This window comes from Phocoena sinus, chromosome 11 (assembly GCF_008692025.1).
Source record: "Phocoena sinus isolate mPhoSin1 chromosome 11, mPhoSin1.pri, whole genome shotgun sequence".
In the NCBI taxonomy this organism is placed as follows: Eukaryota; Metazoa; Chordata; class Mammalia; order Artiodactyla; family Phocoenidae; genus Phocoena; species Phocoena sinus.
Window position 1 is genome coordinate 42,015,810 of NC_045773.1, and position 20,071 is coordinate 42,035,880.

At 45.8% G+C, this 20,071-nt stretch overlaps 1 protein-coding gene across 1 annotated transcript in view; it reads right to left on the reverse strand.

Annotated features, from left to right (window-relative positions):
• Positions 1-490: 490 nt before the first annotated feature.
• Positions 491-20,071, reverse strand: part of LARS2 (leucyl-tRNA synthetase 2, mitochondrial) — a 159,076-nt gene continuing 139,495 nt past the window's right edge. The window contains exons 18-22 of the mRNA XM_032649183.1: positions 18,965-19,134; positions 16,946-17,023; positions 15,935-16,046; positions 4,518-4,645; positions 491-810 (exon numbers count right to left, since the gene is read on the reverse strand). Coding sequence (XP_032505074.1) covers positions 631-810; positions 4,518-4,645; positions 15,935-16,046; positions 16,946-17,023; positions 18,965-19,134 — 668 coding nt within the window. The 3' untranslated portion in view covers positions 491-630. The remainder of the gene's footprint in view (positions 811-4,517; positions 4,646-15,934; positions 16,047-16,945; positions 17,024-18,964; positions 19,135-20,071) is intronic.

Here is a 20,071-nt window from a genome sequence, read left to right on the forward strand (position 1 = left end):
CCAGCTGAATCTCTGGTGGCTTCCTATGGGGCTAGATGCTTCCTCCACCCTGCAATGGTGGAGGAAGGTACTGGGTCCCCACCCCGCTTCACTCATATTTCTCCTCTGCCTTCACCCACCTTCACCCCTGCACAGGCCACACCTCAGAGGCACCCTGTTGATGCCAGCCCGTCAGAGTGCAAAGGCAGACATTCAAGACATTGGGCTTGGGGCTTGGTGGCACAGTGGTTAAGAATCTGCCTGCCAATGCAGGGGACACGGGTTTGAGCCCTGGTCCAGGAAGATTTCCACATGCCGCAGAGCAACTAAGCCCGTGTGCCACAACTACTGAGCCCGCATGCCACAACTACTGAAGCCTGCACGCCTAAAGCCCACGCTCCACAACAAGAGAAGCCACGTCAAAGAGAAGCCCGCGTACTGCAACGAAGGCCCAACACAGACATAAATAAATAAATAAATAAATAAATAAATAAATAAATAAATAAATAAATAAATAAATAAATAAAATTTATGTATATATATAAAAAAGACATTTGTTTTTTTCCTGTCTCTGGGCCCCAGACTCCTTCCTTCATCCCAGACCTGGAGGAGGTGCCTCAAGCCCTCGTGGTAGCCGCAGCATCCCTTTAGTCATTCCTGCACCAGGAAGTTGATGAGGGCGGTTCGGGGGGAGAGGAAGGCCTTCTTGATGCTTCGCCCCTGTAAGAGCCTGACACCCAGTTCACTTTGGAGAACCAGTTCGTGGACTTTGTCCTGGTCCTGGGCAACTTGTTGGGGCACAGGGATTTTGCCGCAGGCTTTGTTGTTGATCTGAGAAGGTGAAAAGCCGAGACAAACAATGAGCAAAGTCCTGAGAGTGGCAGGCAGCCAGACATCAATACCCACTGCCCCTCAAGGGTACTGCTGCCTCTGTGTGGGGAAGGAGTACGGGAAAAGAGAAAGAAAGGCAGCACCCAGCTTCCCGGAAGAACAAAGCACACTTAGATGGGTAGGATTAACGCCCGAACGCTTTGGATAAGGAGAGGGAGAGGGCGCCACCCTGTATTTCCTGAGTGTTGCCCATCACAGCTGTGGTGGAAACTATGTCAAAAATCCTCAGCATGAGATGGCTTAGGCTGTATCCGGGGGTAGAGGGATTATTGTGTTACTGAAGCTCAAATCAAGTTCAGATCTGGCTACAGGGGGTGTCACCGAGGATTTACCTAGATCTCACGTGGACTAATTTCTGGGGCGTGTAGGCAACCTCCCTCCCTGATGACTGGCTCCAGAAGGGGGCGCTCAAGTTTGACCACCTGGAAGCTGGATCTACATCACACACAACTCTTGCCTAAAACGGGCCAGTATAGTTCTAGCCGTAGTGGTATTCACTGAATATTAGTTTCATAAGGATAAACTTCACATCAAATATGAACTGATACTGCCACCGAGGAAAGCGACACATGACCCAAATAGCTTCTGAACTGCTGTGCTGGGTCCCCACCCCGCTTCACTCATATTTCTCCATCCCATCGCTCCTGTAAGAACGCTTACGTTTTTTTCACAAATGCTCCTGTTTTTAACTTGGAAAATAAAGTCACTGTGTTATGAAAAATTACCAGGAAGAACTTCTGAAGTTTCAACCCAAGCACATTATCCAGGATCCCTTAATCACCCACCTCATCTTTTCAGATTTCTGTAGAACTTAGTGGCATTTTTATGGGCTGCATTAGCCTAGATCACTGGGTGGGAGACAAGTAAGACATCACCTCAAACAGTGGCTGCTTGACTTCAGAAAGGTCTCCCAGTCCCCATTTGGTGGCCTTGCAAGCTTTGCCACCGCCACTTCATCGCTCAGCCTTGGTCCGGGCCTCTGCATTGTTCTCTTGGACTTTTCCAACAGCTGCCTGGAGGGCCCCTGGCCACGAGCACTATCCACCCGCCCCATCCACCACTACTCACTGACAGGAGCCCTGCAATGGCTAATGACAATAAAAGCTCACGTTGTCTGAGCTCTCACTCTGTGCCAGGCACTGTGCTCCACAATCCACCTGAGTGAACCTGTTTATCCCCACCACAAGCCTGTGAGGTAGGTCACAGCCGTTCCATCCCCGATTCACAGAGGGCAAAGCTAAGGGATAGGAGGTGAAGCCACTTACCCAAGGCCCCTTTCCAGCAAGTGGTGGAGACGGGATGACCCCATGGACCCTCTCTCTTCCCTGCCAGCCCCCAACCTCTCGGGATGGAGTCTGGCCTTCTCTCCAGTGCTGCCCTGCCTCTGCCTCTGTTCCACCCCCTCCATGGCTCATGGTCCAGTGAGGACTTCCCCCGCCTTTGCTCCTTTCTCCACTAGGGAAATGCTGCTCCTCTTTCAAAGCCAAGGTCCACATCCCCTTCCTTGGATGCCTCCTCCAATCCCCCAACTGCCAGAGGCAGCGATGCTGATGCTAGCAGCATTTAATATTTACTGAGTGAGTTATTAAACCCTGTTCTGCCACTGTTTCCTCACTTGTAAGATGGGGTTAGGCACGTATCTGCCTTGTCTGTGAAATGGGGAAAACGGCGGGGTCTGCTTCACAGGGCTGTTGTGCGGGGTTAATGAGTTAGTATCTGGAAAGTTCTTAGTCGGTACTCACTGCGTGTTAGTGGCTTTTGTCATTAGTGTGTCCAGAAGCAGGCTAAGTACCTCCTGGCATTATCCCATCTAATTCTTTCAACAACCAGGTAAGGCAGGCCCTGTGTTTTCTGAGGAAACTGAGGCTTAGAGAAATTAAGTATTTTGCAAAGCTGAGATGGTCCAACTTCCAAGCTCTTACATCTTAACCTGGAGGCTACACAAACTCTCGGTGTGCATGACAATGCGTGTGCCTCCCCAGACTGTCCCTCCTGGGTGCTGGGCTCCATGAAGACGATGTAGTGCCTCTGGGCTCAGAGCACATGGGCACGGCTGAACTGAATTACACCGAGTTACACCGTTCTGTGTTGCAACTTCTATTTCTGGCCATGGCACCAAGTGAGATCACGTGGAGACAGAACACAGACCTTGACAGAAGTCCTGCCACGTGGCACAGTGCCCCAACCCAAAGGTTCTTGAGTTTGGTGTACTTGCAGGGAGTCCTCCACACATTTTAAATCTTGGATGTTTATTTCAATGATAATCTGAAATTATTTTACCAATTATCAAAACTAAATTTCTTTTCTTCAGTGGTAATTTAAAATGGAAAGACGTTTTCACAGATTAAAACTTCAGTGTCTCAGGTTGGTATTTCTCAGTTGCGCTGAGGATGAGTTCTTAGGGGTACACAGATAGTTATTTCTTAGAAACATTATTCAAGTTAAAGAAATTGCCTCTCTGTGCCACAGGCTGGTTTCGGTTTTGAGGATTTTGGGAAGAAGCCTAGCAGGGCAGCCCCCCTCCTCCCCTCCATGGGGGGGGGGCGAATTGGAGGCAATGAGGAACTAAGTGTCGGGGAGGTGGTATGGAGACAGAGCATCTGTGAAGGACCCAGTCTCCTAGGGGCAACTGTCTTTCCCAACATGGATCTGCCCGCAGGGCCCAGGGTTTGCAGACAAAGCAGGTGGGGCCTGGCAGGCCCGGCTCCTGTTCAGCCCCTGGGTGATTATTTTGTGGTACTTTCCACAGTTTGCAATTATTTTGTTTATTTTTCTCTTTCCTTCTTCTTTTCCCCTATCTTTCCCACTAGGCTTTAAGCTCCGTGAGGGCAGGGACCCTGTTTTTTGCATTTCAGTTTGTGTCCCCAGAGCCTAGCACTGTGCCTGATGTATTGATAGCATAGGTAACTTGACAATGACTGAGGAATAAACAAATAAACGTGGGCAAGGTGACGAGCTTCTCTGAGCCTGTGTCCTCAGCTGAAAAAAATGGGAACAGCTAAGCCTATCTTTTAGGGTGGTGAGACTTAAATTAAACTTGGGATGTAAGTTAGCTGGCCCATGTGTGGTTCAGACTAAAAGGTTCACCCCTTGTTTTCTTTCCCTCTTCAGCCACATCAGCATATTTAAGAGATATTCCTCATAATGGGTCTCAGATTAAACAAATTAAATACATAAAAATTACATAAGGATAAACTATAGGAGAGTTATTTGCTCTATAATCAACTACTTTTATGTATTTAAAATGATGCAATTTACCAAAAAATAAATTTCATGTAGCCTTTCTGGAATATATTTTGCAGCACGAGGTGTTCCTTGCCCACCTCCTCACCATCACTCTACCCCCTCCAAGAGCCCAGAGCAGCTGAATGAAACTTAGAGAGATTGAAACACAGTTGGAAAGGAAGACAGTTAGAACCTATAATGCAGGACAGGTTGATACTTTCCACTTTCTGGCCACAAGTTTTATGCTCACAAGCTTTTGGTATGTGGTAACTTCAAAACTGAAGGTGCTGGCAAAGGAAGACAGGCTGGAGGGTTGGGCGGAGAGCTGAGTGGGCTAGAAAGGCCTGGCGAGAAATTTCCAAACCCATCCGTGTGTGTGTGGCCGGTTCGCCTTGGCCCTGGGGGCTGCGGGAGACACTCACCAGAACCGCCATCTGTACAACATCGGGCTGCTGGAGGAACTGCGGGTCCACAGCTGGCCAGGCTTGAAGCAGCACACTGGTGTCCCAGGCGTAGTGAGTACACAGCTTCCTTGGCACCAGCGCCAGGCCTGCAACGCCAAGGCACAGAGAGTCACTGAGCACGTACGAGGCCCTTGGGAGCACTAATAAAGCGTTTGCCCTGACACAGCCTGGCTTGGAGCCGTCTGAGGCCCCAGGAGGCCACACCATGGCTTTCCACAGCCTACCAGGTGCCCCCTACTTCCTTCAGCCTGGCTCATCATCCCAGTTTATAGGTAGCTTTTTCTTTTTTTTTCAAACAACACCCAGAGCCATAACGATGGATGGACACACTGTTCTCAAGTGCATTTGCAAAAGCAAGGCTGCTGCTTTTACTCGGTCTCTCTGCAGTCCTGCTGGTGAAGGAATCCTTTGTGCTCCTGAGAGTGGATCCCAAAGTAATGAGCTGCATTTGCTTCCTTTCTGGCCCATGAATACTTGTGGCCTGAGAGTACTTTTACTCATAATCACCAGAGCCAACATGCTGAGAACAGCGGGCACTCCTTCTGGACCTACTCTGAGGGCGCTCAACCTTTCCGCTAAACTTCTTCTCGGGAGGGGCTCCCCCCATTACCAAATTGGAAAGAGCTGTCCTTGGCTCAGGGTGGGTCAAACCCGAGGAAGCAGGGAGGAATGAAACCCTCTCCAGTCTCTCTTCCCAGAGTGCTTCACGCTGCAGCTCCCAAAGCAGAGGAGGCTCACCATCCAGAGCTGCTCAGGGCCAACTGTCAGTGCTTTGGGACTTCAACCAGGGGCTTCCTAGCAGGGAAAGTTTGATTTCCAAGCCTCTGTTGATCTCATGAGTACAAGAGATGCCCCCAAATGGGCAGGAAATACACAGAGCAGAAAACAGATCACTGGGCAATTGTTGTGTGGTATCCCCGCTGCCTCCTGGTCCTCCCAGAGGCAAGCCCTGGGTAAGCGGGCAAGTGCATGTGGCCCGTGTGCCCACGCTGGGGGCGGTGCTGTGGTAGATGCATAGCCCTTACGCTGTGAATGGCTTTTCCAGGGCTGGTGGAGGTGGGGTGGCCCTTACATACCTCCCCCTTATTACTAGTCTTGAGACCAGCAGATGCATTTGAGGGATGGGCCCATAGCTCAGGGGATGGTCTGAGGCCAAGTCTGGGACAGAGGGAATGAATCCCACCAATGCCAGTCCCGAACACTAGCTGTGAATGACAATGTTTTATTTTATGTTCTTTGATGACAAAAGTAATGCATGCTCCTTGCAGAAAATTTGTAAAAAGTCTAAAAACAAAGAAGAAAATCATGTTTACATGGATAGCATCTTTTTAACTTTTTATTTTGAAAGATACTAATGTAATATATTTAATGAATACTTGTATGTACAAACCAACTCCACAAAATGAAACCAAACTACCACCAGGATCATGCTGTAGATATAGTTTTGGATTCTCTTTTTTCCTACATTTTAAACTAATAATCAATTTCATGGAAAAGGATGACACACTATAGTATATACAGTATGGCCACAGTTTTAGTAAATATTTAAATAAACAGATAAAAATTTAGAAGGAAATACATCAGAAAAGCAGCAAGCATTAACCCTGGGAGGCAGAAGTATAGGTGATCTTTCTATTAAAAACAGATTTATTGATGATGATGAAAAAATACCACTGAAACAATACCAATGCTGGTGAGGAAGTGAAACAATGGAATTCTCATGTACTGCCTCTATCTAGGCCTTTAGTAGTATTAGGAAGAAGAAAGCTACCAGAGCATTCACTGAAGCATTGTTGACGTTATTTTAATAGTAAAAATAATTAAAACTTCAAACAGCCCATATGACCATTAGTAGGCGACTAGATAAATAAATTGAGCTATTTATTCAACAGAATATTATACAGAGTGAAATGGAATAACTAGAACTATAAGAATAAACATAAACTTCAAAAAAAATTTATAGATTTTCTACAAGGAATACTTATTACTTCTGTAATTAGAAAAGATATTTAAAAACAGTTTTCCATGCTATAACATCAGTTCAAGATTTTTCTTCTGTTTTTTTTTTTTAGGTTTCATTTTCTTGCCCATTTATCCATAATTTATTTTGCATATCATGTGAAAAAACATTCTTAAAAAGAACTTGGTCAGGGCTTCCCTGGGGGCGCAGTGGTTGAGAGTCCACCTGCCGATGCAGGGGGCACGGGTTCGTGCCCTGGTCTGGGAAGATCCCACATGCCGCGGAGCGGCTGGGCCCGTGAGCCATGGGCCCATGAGCCTGCACGTCCGGAGACTGTGCTCCGCAACAGGGGAGGCCACAACAGTGGGAGGCCCGCGTACCGCAAAACAAACAAACAAACAAAAAAAACTTGGTCAATTCTCCAAATCCAATCTGTTGAATAAACCTTCTCTTCCCTATTGGTTTGTGATTTTTCTTTTACAATATATTATATTAGGGATGGTATCAGAACTATTCACTACAAAGATACTCAAAATGCCTGTCTGTGATGAGCTGAAGAACGGGCCAGAATATGAATTAACACACTGCTTCCTTCATTGAGAAATTCTTGCTACCAAAAAAATGGTCAGTCTTACACGAATATGTGCTTAGTGACACAGGTGATGTACCTACTGAGCTCCTTATCTTGGCCTACAGACAGTTCCTAGACCAGCCTCAGGTCTACGGACCACTCTGAATAGCACTGGTCCATTTTGTTCTGTTGACCTCTGTCTTGGTTCTTGTGCAGGCATCACAGATTTGTTGTAGCTTCACATGTTTTACTGTCTGTCACTCCTATTGTAACCCTGTGCTGCTAGTCAACCTGAGGGAAGTCTGAGAATCAAGTAGCATAAAAGATGTATTCCTGGGGCCCATCTGGCCCCTGTGTCCTGGGATTCCCATGCTTCTAATGAACCTACTCCATTTCTAACAGATGTGCCTTTTGGCAGAAGCAGAAAGGAGCTTCCTGCTTGTTCCTCAGAAGGGATCCTATTAAGACTCATATCGCAAGACAGAGGTCACAGAAGGAAGATAATTACTTCTTCATTTTAGCTGGCTGGGCCAGCATGCCTTGTCCTGTGACCCAGCTGCAGTGGGAAGCATTCCAAAATCTCCGCATGGCAGTTGTACAGGATGCCTGGGAGATGAAAGGACATTGGACACAAATGTTCTGGGCAGAAGCTGTTACAAATTCCACTTTAAAAAAAATGAGGAAGTCCAGCCTTCCTGGAGCAATTAGGATGCTTATTTATAGCGGCCTGGGCCCCTGCCAGCAATTCCATATAGATGGGAGTGGGGCCATCCTGCTCAGCAGGGAGGAAAAGAAACTTACCACCCCCAGTTCTACGTAGTGTTTTTGCCTTCCTGCTCTTTTTAGGGTAGTAAAAATACCTAATATTTGCATGGCAAATACAATGGTTTCTTTACATGACACAGGTCAGGTCAAGAGCTGGCCTTTGGGAAGCCTGTGGAGAAAGTCTGAACACAGGCTGGGAAGTGGCAAGGCCCTGGCACACAAGGCCACCACGCAGGGCCAGCTGTCACTGTCAGCCCACCCCCTTCCTGCCCCTCCTCTGGAGAGCTGTTGTTGCTGACCTTCCCGTGAAATAACTGAAACAAGCCTCCTCTCCCGCTCTGAGAGCTGGTGAGGTTGCCATGCCACCATGGCACCCGGAGTGAGTGCTGGGTGGTCATGGTGCCCGTGGATGGCAGGCCTGTCTCCAGCCCGCCCCCATCCTCATATACACACAGAGGAGGACCTGGGGACTCTGTGGTGTCTCATCCCCATCATGCCTCGTCCAGCCCTGGCACTTCCAAGGAAGTGGACAGGAAGTGATGCTACTTCACATTAGCCTTTACCCACAGAAAGGGTTCTGTTGACATTATTTTGAAATAACAACACTGACACAGCATACACATTCATGTATAAAACCATCCGAACATCAGCAGATGTCTTACTGTCCCTTACAAGTATCTTAGCGTCCCTTACAAGAAGTGTTCCCACACTTCCAGATTATTTGTAGATTTGCAGTTGTCGTTGCTGTTGTTGTTGTTCCTTGGCTGTACTGCGTGGCTTGTGTGATCTTACTTCCCCAACCAGGGACTGAACCTGCACCCTTGGCAGGGAAAGCGTGGAATCCTAACTGCTGGTCCGCCAGGGAATTCCCAAGATTTACAGTTTTGTTGAAATTAATGAATACAGCATATATGTACAGCAAAACAATATAGCTACAATATTTTACCACCATTTTTACTAAGAAAAATGGGTTTATGGTGGTAGACTATACTTCAAGATTAGAGTTACTTCAGAAACTTAAGAGAGGCAAAGGGTCACCTTGTTGTGACCCTCACAATTAAAGTACTGATGGAAGACTTGGAGATGACAAGAGGTAAAAGCCGGAGGCAAAAACCAAGATAGATAAATCACTGTTGAAACTGTAAAAATGGCCAGAGAAATAGAAATGGAGATCTTATCACCACATTTTAAATAACTTGTATTTTGGACAAGAGGCTCATCTCAAAGCAGCACAAAAAAACAGAAAAAGAGGAGAAATCACTCAAATGCCCATCAGTGGATGACTGTTTAATAACCTATGGAATATTCACTGGGTAGGACACCATATAGCTGTTAAAAAAGAACAGGGCAGGGCTTCCCTGGTGGCGCAGTGGTTGAGAGTCCGCCCGTCGATGCAGGGGACGCAGGTTCGTGCCCCGGTCCGGGAAGATCCCACATGCTGCGGAGCAGCTGGGCCTGTGAGCCATGGCCGCTGAGCCTGCGCGTCCGGAGCCTGTGCTCCACAATGGGAGAGGCCACAACAGTGAAAGGCCCGCGTACCACAAAAAAAAAAAAAAAAAAAAAAAAAGAACAGGGTCAGCCTGTAAGTGTTGATATAGAACGATTCTATACACTCCATATGGTAAGAGAGAAACATTTCACATACATACATGGAGTTCTGTCAAATCAACTATCCAACTGGCAGTGGAGGTGCTTGGGGAGAGCAACTGAGCATAGGGGTGAGGATGGGAGGGAACTTAGGACACACCCTTTGTAAGAACTGAAGGTTTTACAATATGCATATAGATGTACTTTTCAATGAAAAATCTAGATTCTGCTTTTGCTTTAAGAAGCCCAGAGAGGTACACTGGAGGGTGAAGCTATTTTCTGCAGCTGGCTCTATGTACTTTTCTTCGGAAGCGGGGCTTGTGTAGCTGTGAGATCACCCTCGAGGAGCAGCGCTCCTTGGGCACTTAGGGCAGACCCATCCCATCACCACGAGCTTCTTCACGCTGCTCTGCAGAGCGATGCAGGAGACACGGGAGCCTCACACACTAGTGGGATGAATGGCTGCATCTGGTCAGTTGTGTGTGTGTGTGTGTCTATTAAAACCTTCCACAACAAGAAATAAATTGCTTCTTCCCTTCCTTCCTCTCTCGTCTATGACATTCCAGAACCAGAATCTCAACACTCAGGACTTGTGGGTTTAGAAAGGTAATTTAAAACAAACAAACAAAAAGAAATTGAAATAATTATAGATTCATAGGAGGTTGCAAAGAAATGTACAGGAGGTCCTATGACCCCTCCCCCAGCCTCCCCCAGTGGTAACATCTGGCATAACTACAGCACAATGTCAAAACCAGGAAATGGACATTGGTACAATCCACAGATCTCATTCAGATTTCACCAGTTTTTGTTTGTTTGTTTTTGTTTTTGTTTTTTTTGTGTGGTACACAGGCCTCTCACTCTTGTGGCCTCTCCCGTTGTGGAGCACAGGCTCCGGACGCACAGACTCAGCAGCCATGGCTCATGGGCCCAGCCGCTCCGCGGCATGTGGGATTTTCCCGGACCTGACCATGAACCTGTGTCCCCTGCATCGGCAGGTGTACTCTCAACCACTGCGCCACCAGGGAAGCCCAAGATTTCACCAGTTTTATAAGCACTAACGTGTGTGCGTGTGGCTTCATATAACCACCACTGCACTCAAGAGACAGAACTGTTCCATCACCACAAGGCTCCCTTTCCCCTTTTATGGCCACCATCCCTTCTGCCCAGTCCCTAACCCTACCCTGGGCAACCACTAATGTGTTCTTCATCTCTGTAGTTTTGTTTTTTTCAAGAATGTGATAAATGGGATCATAGAATATATAGCCTTTTGAGATTGGCTTTTTTTTTTTTTTTTTTTTTTTTTTTGCGGTACGCAGGCCTCTCACTGTTGTGGCCTCTCCCGTTGCGGAGCACAGGCTCCGGACGCGCAGGCCCAGCAGCCACGGCTCACGGGCCCAGCCGCTCTGCGGCACACGGGATCCTCCCGGACCGGGGCACGAATCCGTGTCCCCTGCATCGGCAGGTGGACTCTCAACCACCGCGCCACCAGGGAAGCCCGAGATTGGCTTTTTTTTCACTTACCATAATGCCCTTGAGATCCATCCAAGCTGCTGCCTGTTAGAAAGGTCATTTTTTTTTTAATAGTCAGGCTATAGTTTATTACAGCAAAGGGATAAAAAGCAGGATCAATAAAGGAAAAAGGTACATCAGGCAGAAGCTGGAGGATACCAGGTATAAGCTTCCAAGAGTCCTCTCCCAGTGGAGTCACACAGGACATACTAAATCCCCCAGCAATGAACTGCAGAAACACATGCAAAATGTTTTCTTCCAGGGGAGTCTGCTTGAGCCTAAGAGTCCAGGGTTTTTATTGGGGTAATTGCAGTGGTAACTGCAGTTACTGAAACTTCAGACCCTCCAGAAGGAAAGCAGGTGTTCACCATAAATCACATTTTTTACACGAACTATCCACACAAGCTGGTATAATGTGGTTCAAGACCTCAAGCATGCACAGTGCCCTAATCAGTTAGTAGCATAGGGAACATTCTAAGACCTCAGTTCCTAGGAGCCAGCCAAAGGCTAGTCATACAAGTAGGCCCTTCTGAGAATGTACAAGATTTGAGTAACTCAAGGCTGCTCGGTTAATTATTTACTTCACAGATAGGAATCAAATTATTGTGAATTTAATGTACTATATATATATGATAAAGCAGTACATTATAAAATACATACATTAAATTATAATTAAATGTAAATAAATATATCATAAATGTTATAGGACATATCATACATATGATAAGCAGTACATTAAATGCAAGGTATTATTATTATTACAAATGAGTAATGAGGGCTAGAGCTGTCCTAGGGTGTGACTGAGCAGAGTAATAATGGACATTTGCGAGGCAGCTCCTCAGAGCACTGAATGGGAGGCTGTGAAAAAAATCCCACTGAAGAGTTTTTCTCTCTGATAGAGATAATTTTGTCACTAGAACCATTTTGTCCCTCTCCAGTTTGACACCATACATTCTTATCATTAGCTACGTATTTCTTGGGGGGGCATGCACAAGCTAAATTGTTCCACCACCCACGATGGAGTTTTGGCAAGGATGTGACTCTTCCAAGGAAGGTGCAGAATTGAGCCTCTGGAAAAAGGCATAGACAGGTGCTTCCTAACAAACCCTGAGCAAGGCTCAGTAAAAGACTGTGATTAGTAATATGATGACTAATACCAACAGTGGATTTGAGTCTGAACTGAATTGAGATGAATTTATGTGAACCTGAATACTGTGGGGATAGCATTTTGAGCTAAATACTGGACTAGATGCCCAGCCAAACCCTGATCTATTATTTTCCAAAAAAAATGTGCCCTCTAAGGATGAAGAAAAAGACTATGGAAATGAAACTTGGGCACTGTGCATTAGAATGATTTCCTTGTGGAGAGGGGAGGAGGAGGGTCATCCTGAGGAGGCACACTTACCCATGCCTAAAACTGCCAAAAGCATTTACCAAGGGATAGTCTGTATTATCTGAACCCAGTTGGTGGTGGTAGCCAGTAGACTGGAGAGCAACTTGGGGGAGGGCGGATCTTACAGATGGACAACAAGCCTCCTGATGGAGCTTTGGTGAGAGAGTGCATGTTAGAGTATTTTAGCTGCTGTCAGGCTCCTCCCCTGCTTTATACCTGCGTAGCTGCTGTAGTTCCCCCCACCAACTGCCCAAGAGGGGGACCTGAGGCAGTTGCCCTTATTCTGCATATAAGATAAAACCAGCTCATTTGTATTGCTGGTATATTCTTAGAAAGGTCATTTTTGATGATGATAAAATGATACCTTTAACCAGAGTACCACCAAGGAGCTCCCCGTTTGGTGATTTTTGGCTTTTTTACTATCCACCAACAAAGGAAACCTTGTGTCCTTTGTGTGGAAACAGCATCAGTAACTCCAAATATGCAAAATTTCCCTAACACCCTCATAGATAGGACAGTATTCTATGGTGGTAAACAAAAGATAAGTTTGTAAATTCAGGTGTGGTCTATTGACCTTCTCAGATCCAAAGTTTCAGGAAGGAAAAGAAGATTTCCTCATCCTGTTGAAGTGTGCACACTGCCAAGACACTGGTTCTGTTTCTCGGGTCTCCACTGATTCTTAAAGTGATCGGTAGAGAAGCACTTTGGGCTTCTCTAAAGGTTTCCTTTTATCCAGAGCCACGATGGCCATTTTGCCCATAGACCCCAAATTGCCCCCCAGAAGACAGATCTCAATTCTGCTGCCCTTGGGGGAGGATCTCTTTTATGAAAACCTGCTTCTCTGGAGAATTCTGAGAAATGGTAACTTCTGAACAACCCACCCTCACTGACCACATTTCCATTATAATCATTGTGAGGTTATCTTTCGAAGATGCAGGAATGAAACCAGAAGTTATATGAAAGCTATGTTTTTCAGAATAAACCAAATGTGTGTAAAAACTGTCCCAAACGCTTGAGACAAGAGTGACTGACAGTGTGGGATGACAATAATGACCGTCACAACACAGCACTTCTGTTTGCAAAGGACTTTCAACACCTTGTGACACTGGCCCTTATCCGCTGCTGGGAGAGGCAGGAAGGGGTCGTGGCCCCATTCTCTCCAGAAGGCACCTGACAGAGACCTGTCTGTGAGTTAATGACCAGGGTGATATGCCTGGTGTGTAGGATTCCTCACTTGACTGTGCTACAGCCCCCGATGCTCATTCAGAGAAGCCACACACATACACATGTGCAGAGCCAGGAGACAAAGGCTTCCCCTTGTTTCTTTGAATTAAAAAAAAGAAAATTAGTTGCCATGAATTTGTAAAGCTTGAGGGAAGATCTTCTCAAGTGAATGAACACAGACAGACTGCAATGCCCGCTGCTCAGAATGCCCTCCCCAGCTTTCCCACCAATGCCTAGAACAGAGCCAGGCACAAAATACATTCTCAATGAATGTTTACTGAATGGCTGAATGAGACATGCTAGCAAAACTAAGACTCAGTCTAGACCCACTCCTTATTATAACACAGCTCACAAAAGCCCACTGGTATTGTGTGTGGAAAAAAACATGGAGCAAAGTTTGAAATGGGCCAGTTTCTACCATACTGCTTTAGTGTATGTCCTGCTGGAGATGTTGTCACACAATTGAAGGACAGACTAACAGGGTAACACCACAGTGTACACCTGTCTGGTAAGACCTGCTGGGCAGGGACAGGACCCTGGAGACAGCAGACCCTCTCTGCCACCCCCCCAAATCCTGGCCCTAAAACACAGAGACTGGAGGGGCAATGCAAGGCGGGAGTTTCTGAAAACCCCATTTACATCAGTCCCTCCTGGGAGAAATGAAATGAAGGAGGCAGACAGATAATGTGGGACAAAAAAAGATGATAAAAGGGAGAGATCTGTATATTCTAGGGTCAGAGTAAACACTTTTATTATAAATTAGATAAGTTTTGCTTTAAAAGAAGGGAAGACTAGGAAAGAATTAACAGTGTGCCATTTAAAAGACTTAATGTGATCACCAATGCTAAATGAAAGAGGCATGTTTCCTGCCTAAGGAGATAATGAAAGGCTACATAATCTAATATGATATGGCAGTAGCCTGGCAGGGCCTAATAACACCCACCCTTTAGGGCATTCTGGCTATTCAGCAAAGAATGGGTGAACGTCTTGTCCTGTATAGTCTGTTCTAAAGCACAGAAGCAACTCAATTCACTTGGTGAAGTCAGCAAAACCCTTATTCCCAAACCTGACAATGCCTACTGAGAAAAAACTGGGGTCTCTTAGGCGTATAATTGCAAAATTCTAAATAAAACACTAGCAAATAGAATTTAACAGTATGTTAAAGGTTTACTACCCCATGGTTAAGGTAAATTTATCCCGCAATAGGCTATTAGGCAATCAATTAATTGGACGTAGGTCATGACAACAGGGCAAAGGGGAAAATTAAAAGCAAAGGATACAACACCATAACAATTGAAGAATGGATGTTACGTAAAATCTACCTCCCAATTCCTAAGATGAGTTCTGGTAAACAAGGTTAGAAGGCCGCTTCCTTAACATGACAGGGAATATCTACTCTAAACCAACAGCCAACACCATACCTAACAGGGAAGTGTTCCATTTAAATCTGGAAATGAATCAAGATTGGCTGTTGCCAGTATTCTTTAACATTACATACGGTTTTCTAAGCAGTATATTAAAGAAAGTAAACAGACACAAGGGCATTACTATCAGAAAGGAGAAAACTTAACCTTATTTGCTGATCATAGACTCCTGGAAAATCCAAGAGGATTCTACCCATTAAGTGAAGGAGGAGAGATTGGTAGGGAATCTGGTTAGAAAATAAGGAAGTACATTAATATTAAAAATTATATGCCAGATATTACCAGTCAAAAATTATTAAAGAAAAAAGATTCCAGTCACAATAACAAAAATAAAATGAAATGTGGCAAGATTACTTGAGAATAATCTTAAGAAATGTGTGGGACCTACATGAAGAAAATTACAAAACTTGCCCAGGCACGAGGGAAGTCTTGAATGAATGGAGAGACAGATCATGTTTTGGAATGGAAGCCTAGATGCGGTATAAATGTGAAACTTTCCCAAGTTAATTCTAGGTTTAACCCAATCTCAATCTCAAGGAGATTTTGGGAGAACTTAACAGAACTATGCCAGAGTTCTACTGAGAAGAATAAACAGGTGAGAAGAGCTAAAATAATTATGAAAAAGAAATGAATGCTACTTCTCAGAGGCCCCCAGATAAAAGCATGATGTAAACACAGCATCCCTAGGCTGCCTGGCTTCTGCAAGCTCCTTTGAAACATCCACAGAAGTCACAGGAGACCTCTGAACACAAGGTCTGGAGAACGGGGCCCAGAATAACCATCAAGTCCTCCTGCACAGCACCTTCTCACTTCATTCCCATTTCCACAGAGAGGTCCCAAGTGCAGATGCCAAACGCTGGACCCCACGGCTGAATAATGCTCAACAAGAGGCTGGAGCACATGCTGCTCAGTAGTAACTGGTCAAGCAAGGTCTCGACCTACCTGCCCAGAGCTCCGAGGTTATGTGAGGGGCCATGGGAGCAGCCATCACCATCAGGGCGCAGAGAGCATCCTCAAACTCAGGGCTGTGGAGAACAACTCTCTGAGAAGCTTGCTGAGGAACAGAAAAGAACAGCAATGTAAGAACACTGAGGTGTACAAGATAAGCCTGGGTAAGAAAGGCCATGAATGTATGTGAAATCCAGAGACACAAACAGGCAGGAAGAAACCCTCTTCAACATCATTTTTGCTCTGGGCAAAGAACTTTCCCCATTTAATCATAGTATTAAAAATAGCTGGAGCAGCAACAGCAGATATATTACTATTTGTCTTTTTGGCCGTGCTGCACGGCTTGCAGGATTTTAGTTTCCTGGACCAGGGATCGAACCCGTGCCCCCTGCAATGGAAGCTCAGAGCCCTAACCACTGGACCGCCAGGGAATTCCTGAGCAGATATACTGTTGACTGAGCATTTAACCACGCCCGCGGTCTGATGCTAACGCATTTGGTTTTTACTACCCTTTGAGGGCAGTATTGTTACCCCATTTGACAGATAAAGCAGCTAAGGGTTAGAGTGGGAGAGTCATCTGTCCCTGCGTACACGGTTAACCAAGAGATGGAGACCAGATTAGAATCCAGGTCGGTCCTAATTCTTAACCACTCAGCTATGTTTCCTATGTGCACAGAACCAGTGGGAAATAGAGACTAGCTCAAAGGTTCTGCAATGTGGAACCTCCAGGACAGGGGTCCTCTTGTGGCCCTCAGGGAGCTCAGGGTTCCCCATTCTTCGACAGTTCCTGCAAACACTCAGCGTCTTCCTGAGGTGTGGCTAATCAGTTAACTCAGTCACACCCATTCACTTTATGGGGCACCTACTATACACCAGACTTCAGAGATAAAATGTCCAGAAAGGCATAGTCTCTGCCCTCAAGGAGCTGCAGGCCACCTCACCATGTGACTGGAAGCCACGCTCCCTCATCGGTTACCAGCAAATGAGCACAGACGGGCCACCTACCAAGAGGGCACTGCTGAGTCCCATCAGTTGAGAAATCGCAGAATTCAGTGAGAAGTCCTCTGTGAAATGGGCAGTCACCTATTGGTAAAAAGTTGAATGATTCATTTTGTTCAAATTTCCTTTAAGCTTTCCATAAAAAAACTAAATTATCCAAAAAATGTGAAACTAAATGCATGCAATAAAAGATATTTATAAATGTATTCACTATCTTAAATAGTCACTTTAATGTTTCGTCAGCACAAAGATTTTTTTTTTTTTGCTGTACGCGGGCCTCTCACTGTTGTGGCCTCTCCCGCTATGGAGCAACAGGCTCCAGACGCACAGGCTCAGCGGCCATGGCTCACGGGCCCAGCCGCTCCGTGGCATGTGGGATCTTCCCGGACCGGGGCACAAACCCGTGTCCCCTGCATCAGCAGGTGGACTCTCAACCACTGCGCCACCAGGGAACCTCAGCACAAAGATTTTTAAAATCAAAGTCAATGTTGTTTCCACCACTCAAGACTGTTACTCTTCCCCCATATTTGGGACAGTGTTGGTTCCCATAGTAGATGCCTAAGAAAACACTGATCATTACCTGAAAAGGAGGCAGGACCCATTTGATGAGCAAACATCAAAACGATAGTAAACAGGAGATGGGGTAAAGGATGCCACCTCTCTGTGGTTACATGACTTCAATTCACAGTGAAGATTATTGGTATATGAGATAAGGTTAGTTTTACATTTTCAAACACGGAGTCAACACAAGAACACAAATACGATTTGTCAACTTTTTCCTGTTGGTGTGCTTTTCAATTTTGACCATGGGCAAAGATATAGAAAAATAACACGTCCTTAAGATGTCCAGAGTTTCCAACTTGTTGAAATAACCCAATTCCATTATCTGACAGAAGAGAAGAATTTGCCAAATCCAAAGAGAAAATATGGGGTATGAAAACGATCATTCAGGCATCACTCTGATCACTAAATTCAATTCCGTGAGCTCTGTTTCTCTGCACTATAGTAGAGAGGAGAAAACAAAGCTGAAGAAGTGTCAATAAATGAGACCATGCTGGACCCAGGGCCACTGCAGGTTATACAAACCAGAGGAAAAGCCCTGCTCCTTCAATGTAATCAGTTGCCAGAGTCCAGCGAAGTGACCTTGGCTAACTTTCTAAGCTTGAATCTGCACAACTTAAAAAAACAAATTCAGCCTAAGGAGAATTTGGGGTATCTGGTACCCATTAAAAAATGGCTTCAGATTTCCTAGGGGCCTTCTTTCAAAGATATATGACATTTTTTCACAAAGTTCTTAAAAAAGGTGAATGTCATGGTATTATAGCAGACCTCTAGTTGAACAATTTAAAGGGATTCTATCAATGAAGAATCTTTTAAAATGATTTAGACAATAATATACTATTCTCTAAGAAGATAAAGTGAACAATTATTTTACCTGTAAAATTTAACCCACAATAACTCACGTGAACATTGTGTAACAAAGTACCTGAGTGGGAAAGTACTCGCTATTCTGAGTGTCAGGGAACTCTGCTCTGTTCCTCACTGGTTGTGTGACTTTCATAAGACATTTAGCCTCTCTGTGTCTCAGCTCTGCCCACAGATGGGATGATGAGGAGGCTAAAGAAGAGAGTCTTTTCCAGCCCCTTTCAACTCTAAAATTCTGTTTCTGTTTTTATAACATATACAGTGTGTCATCAGTATGATATTAAATTTGGTTCTCTACCTGGATGTGTTAAATATGGAAACATGGAAAGTGGGCAGCTTCTTGAGATCCGGGATGGATAAATGGGAGGCACCATTAGTGGGAGCCATTTCCTGAGAGCATCTCTGTTCATGACAACGTTTGCACTGTTGCTCCACCTTGGTGAAATACCCAAAGCAGTAAGATCAATTAATCAAGGCAAGTCGGCCACCATAATAAGAAAGGAGGAAGACCCAGAGTGCCCACCCCAAGGCAGGGTGAGCCACACAGATCACGAGGGCTCAGTTACAGAATCAACCAGTGTCCCCTGGAAGGTTTCTGACCTGAGAGATGACGGAGTTCTTGTACTCCCACAGCTTCCTTCCCTCGGCTTTCTCCTCGTTACTCAACAGCTGAGGCCTGGGAACCTTCCCAGAAACCCTGGCCTCGATAAATCGAGTTGCCAAGGACCAGAGACGCTGCTGCCATCTCAGCACCCCAGGGAGAGCGTCAGCTGAGTGTAATGTCAGTGAATGAGGGAGAGAAAGAGAGACATGTGAGAATGATTGGTTTGGTTATACCTAAGTGACAAAGCACCTGTGAATGAAGAGACACTTCACTGTGCCCGGTGGATCTCTCCAAGGGCACGGAGAAGGGTCCTTCCTGGCTTCCAGTGTCTGGGAACTCAGACCAGGACTGACTCTATCATTTCTTAGATCTCCAAATATTCAGAGTACAGGACGGCAGGGCTACACAAAGGGTTTCCACCAACTGTCACTGGCCCACAACGAGCTTAGAAGCTTGGGCCAGGATGTGCATCAGGGCACTGCCTCCTTGGTTAAGAAATCTTGCTGTGACAAAAGTGTCCTCGGAACTAACAGTGTGCTTGGAGACAGGGTTGACTTACACTGGTGCAGGTGCCCCATCTCACGTGGACAGGTAACATGCAGAGGCGGCAGTGGTCCACAGACCGCACTCTGAGCTGCAGTGCTACATAGCCTGAGGTGTTTTAACACAACCCCTGTCCTCGCCAGATCCGTGTGTATCACATATTTCAGATGTGTTCATCAAATCAGCCGTTCATCTGATCTGGAGAAGTTGAACAGCTTCACCTGGTGGCCCTGGGTCACACGGCTAACCAAATTAGGGCCAGTTCAGGTCTTTTACACTTTAGCCACTGGACTAGACATTCTCGAGCCTGGATGCACAGCAGGATCTTCTGGAAGGCTTGTTAGAGACAGATTCCTGGAGCTGGTCTCACAAGGAGGGCTGGGGAGCCAGAACCTGGGCCTGAGTGTCCCCAGGGATTCTAGTTCCAGGACTGGCATCTGTGACCACTGCTCCAGACCACACTTCTCACTAGAAATGGTGTGTTGAACTGAACGGTGATTCCAGGCATCTGATTTCTTTTCCCCATAACACTTGGATAAGACCACATGAAGGAAAACTGA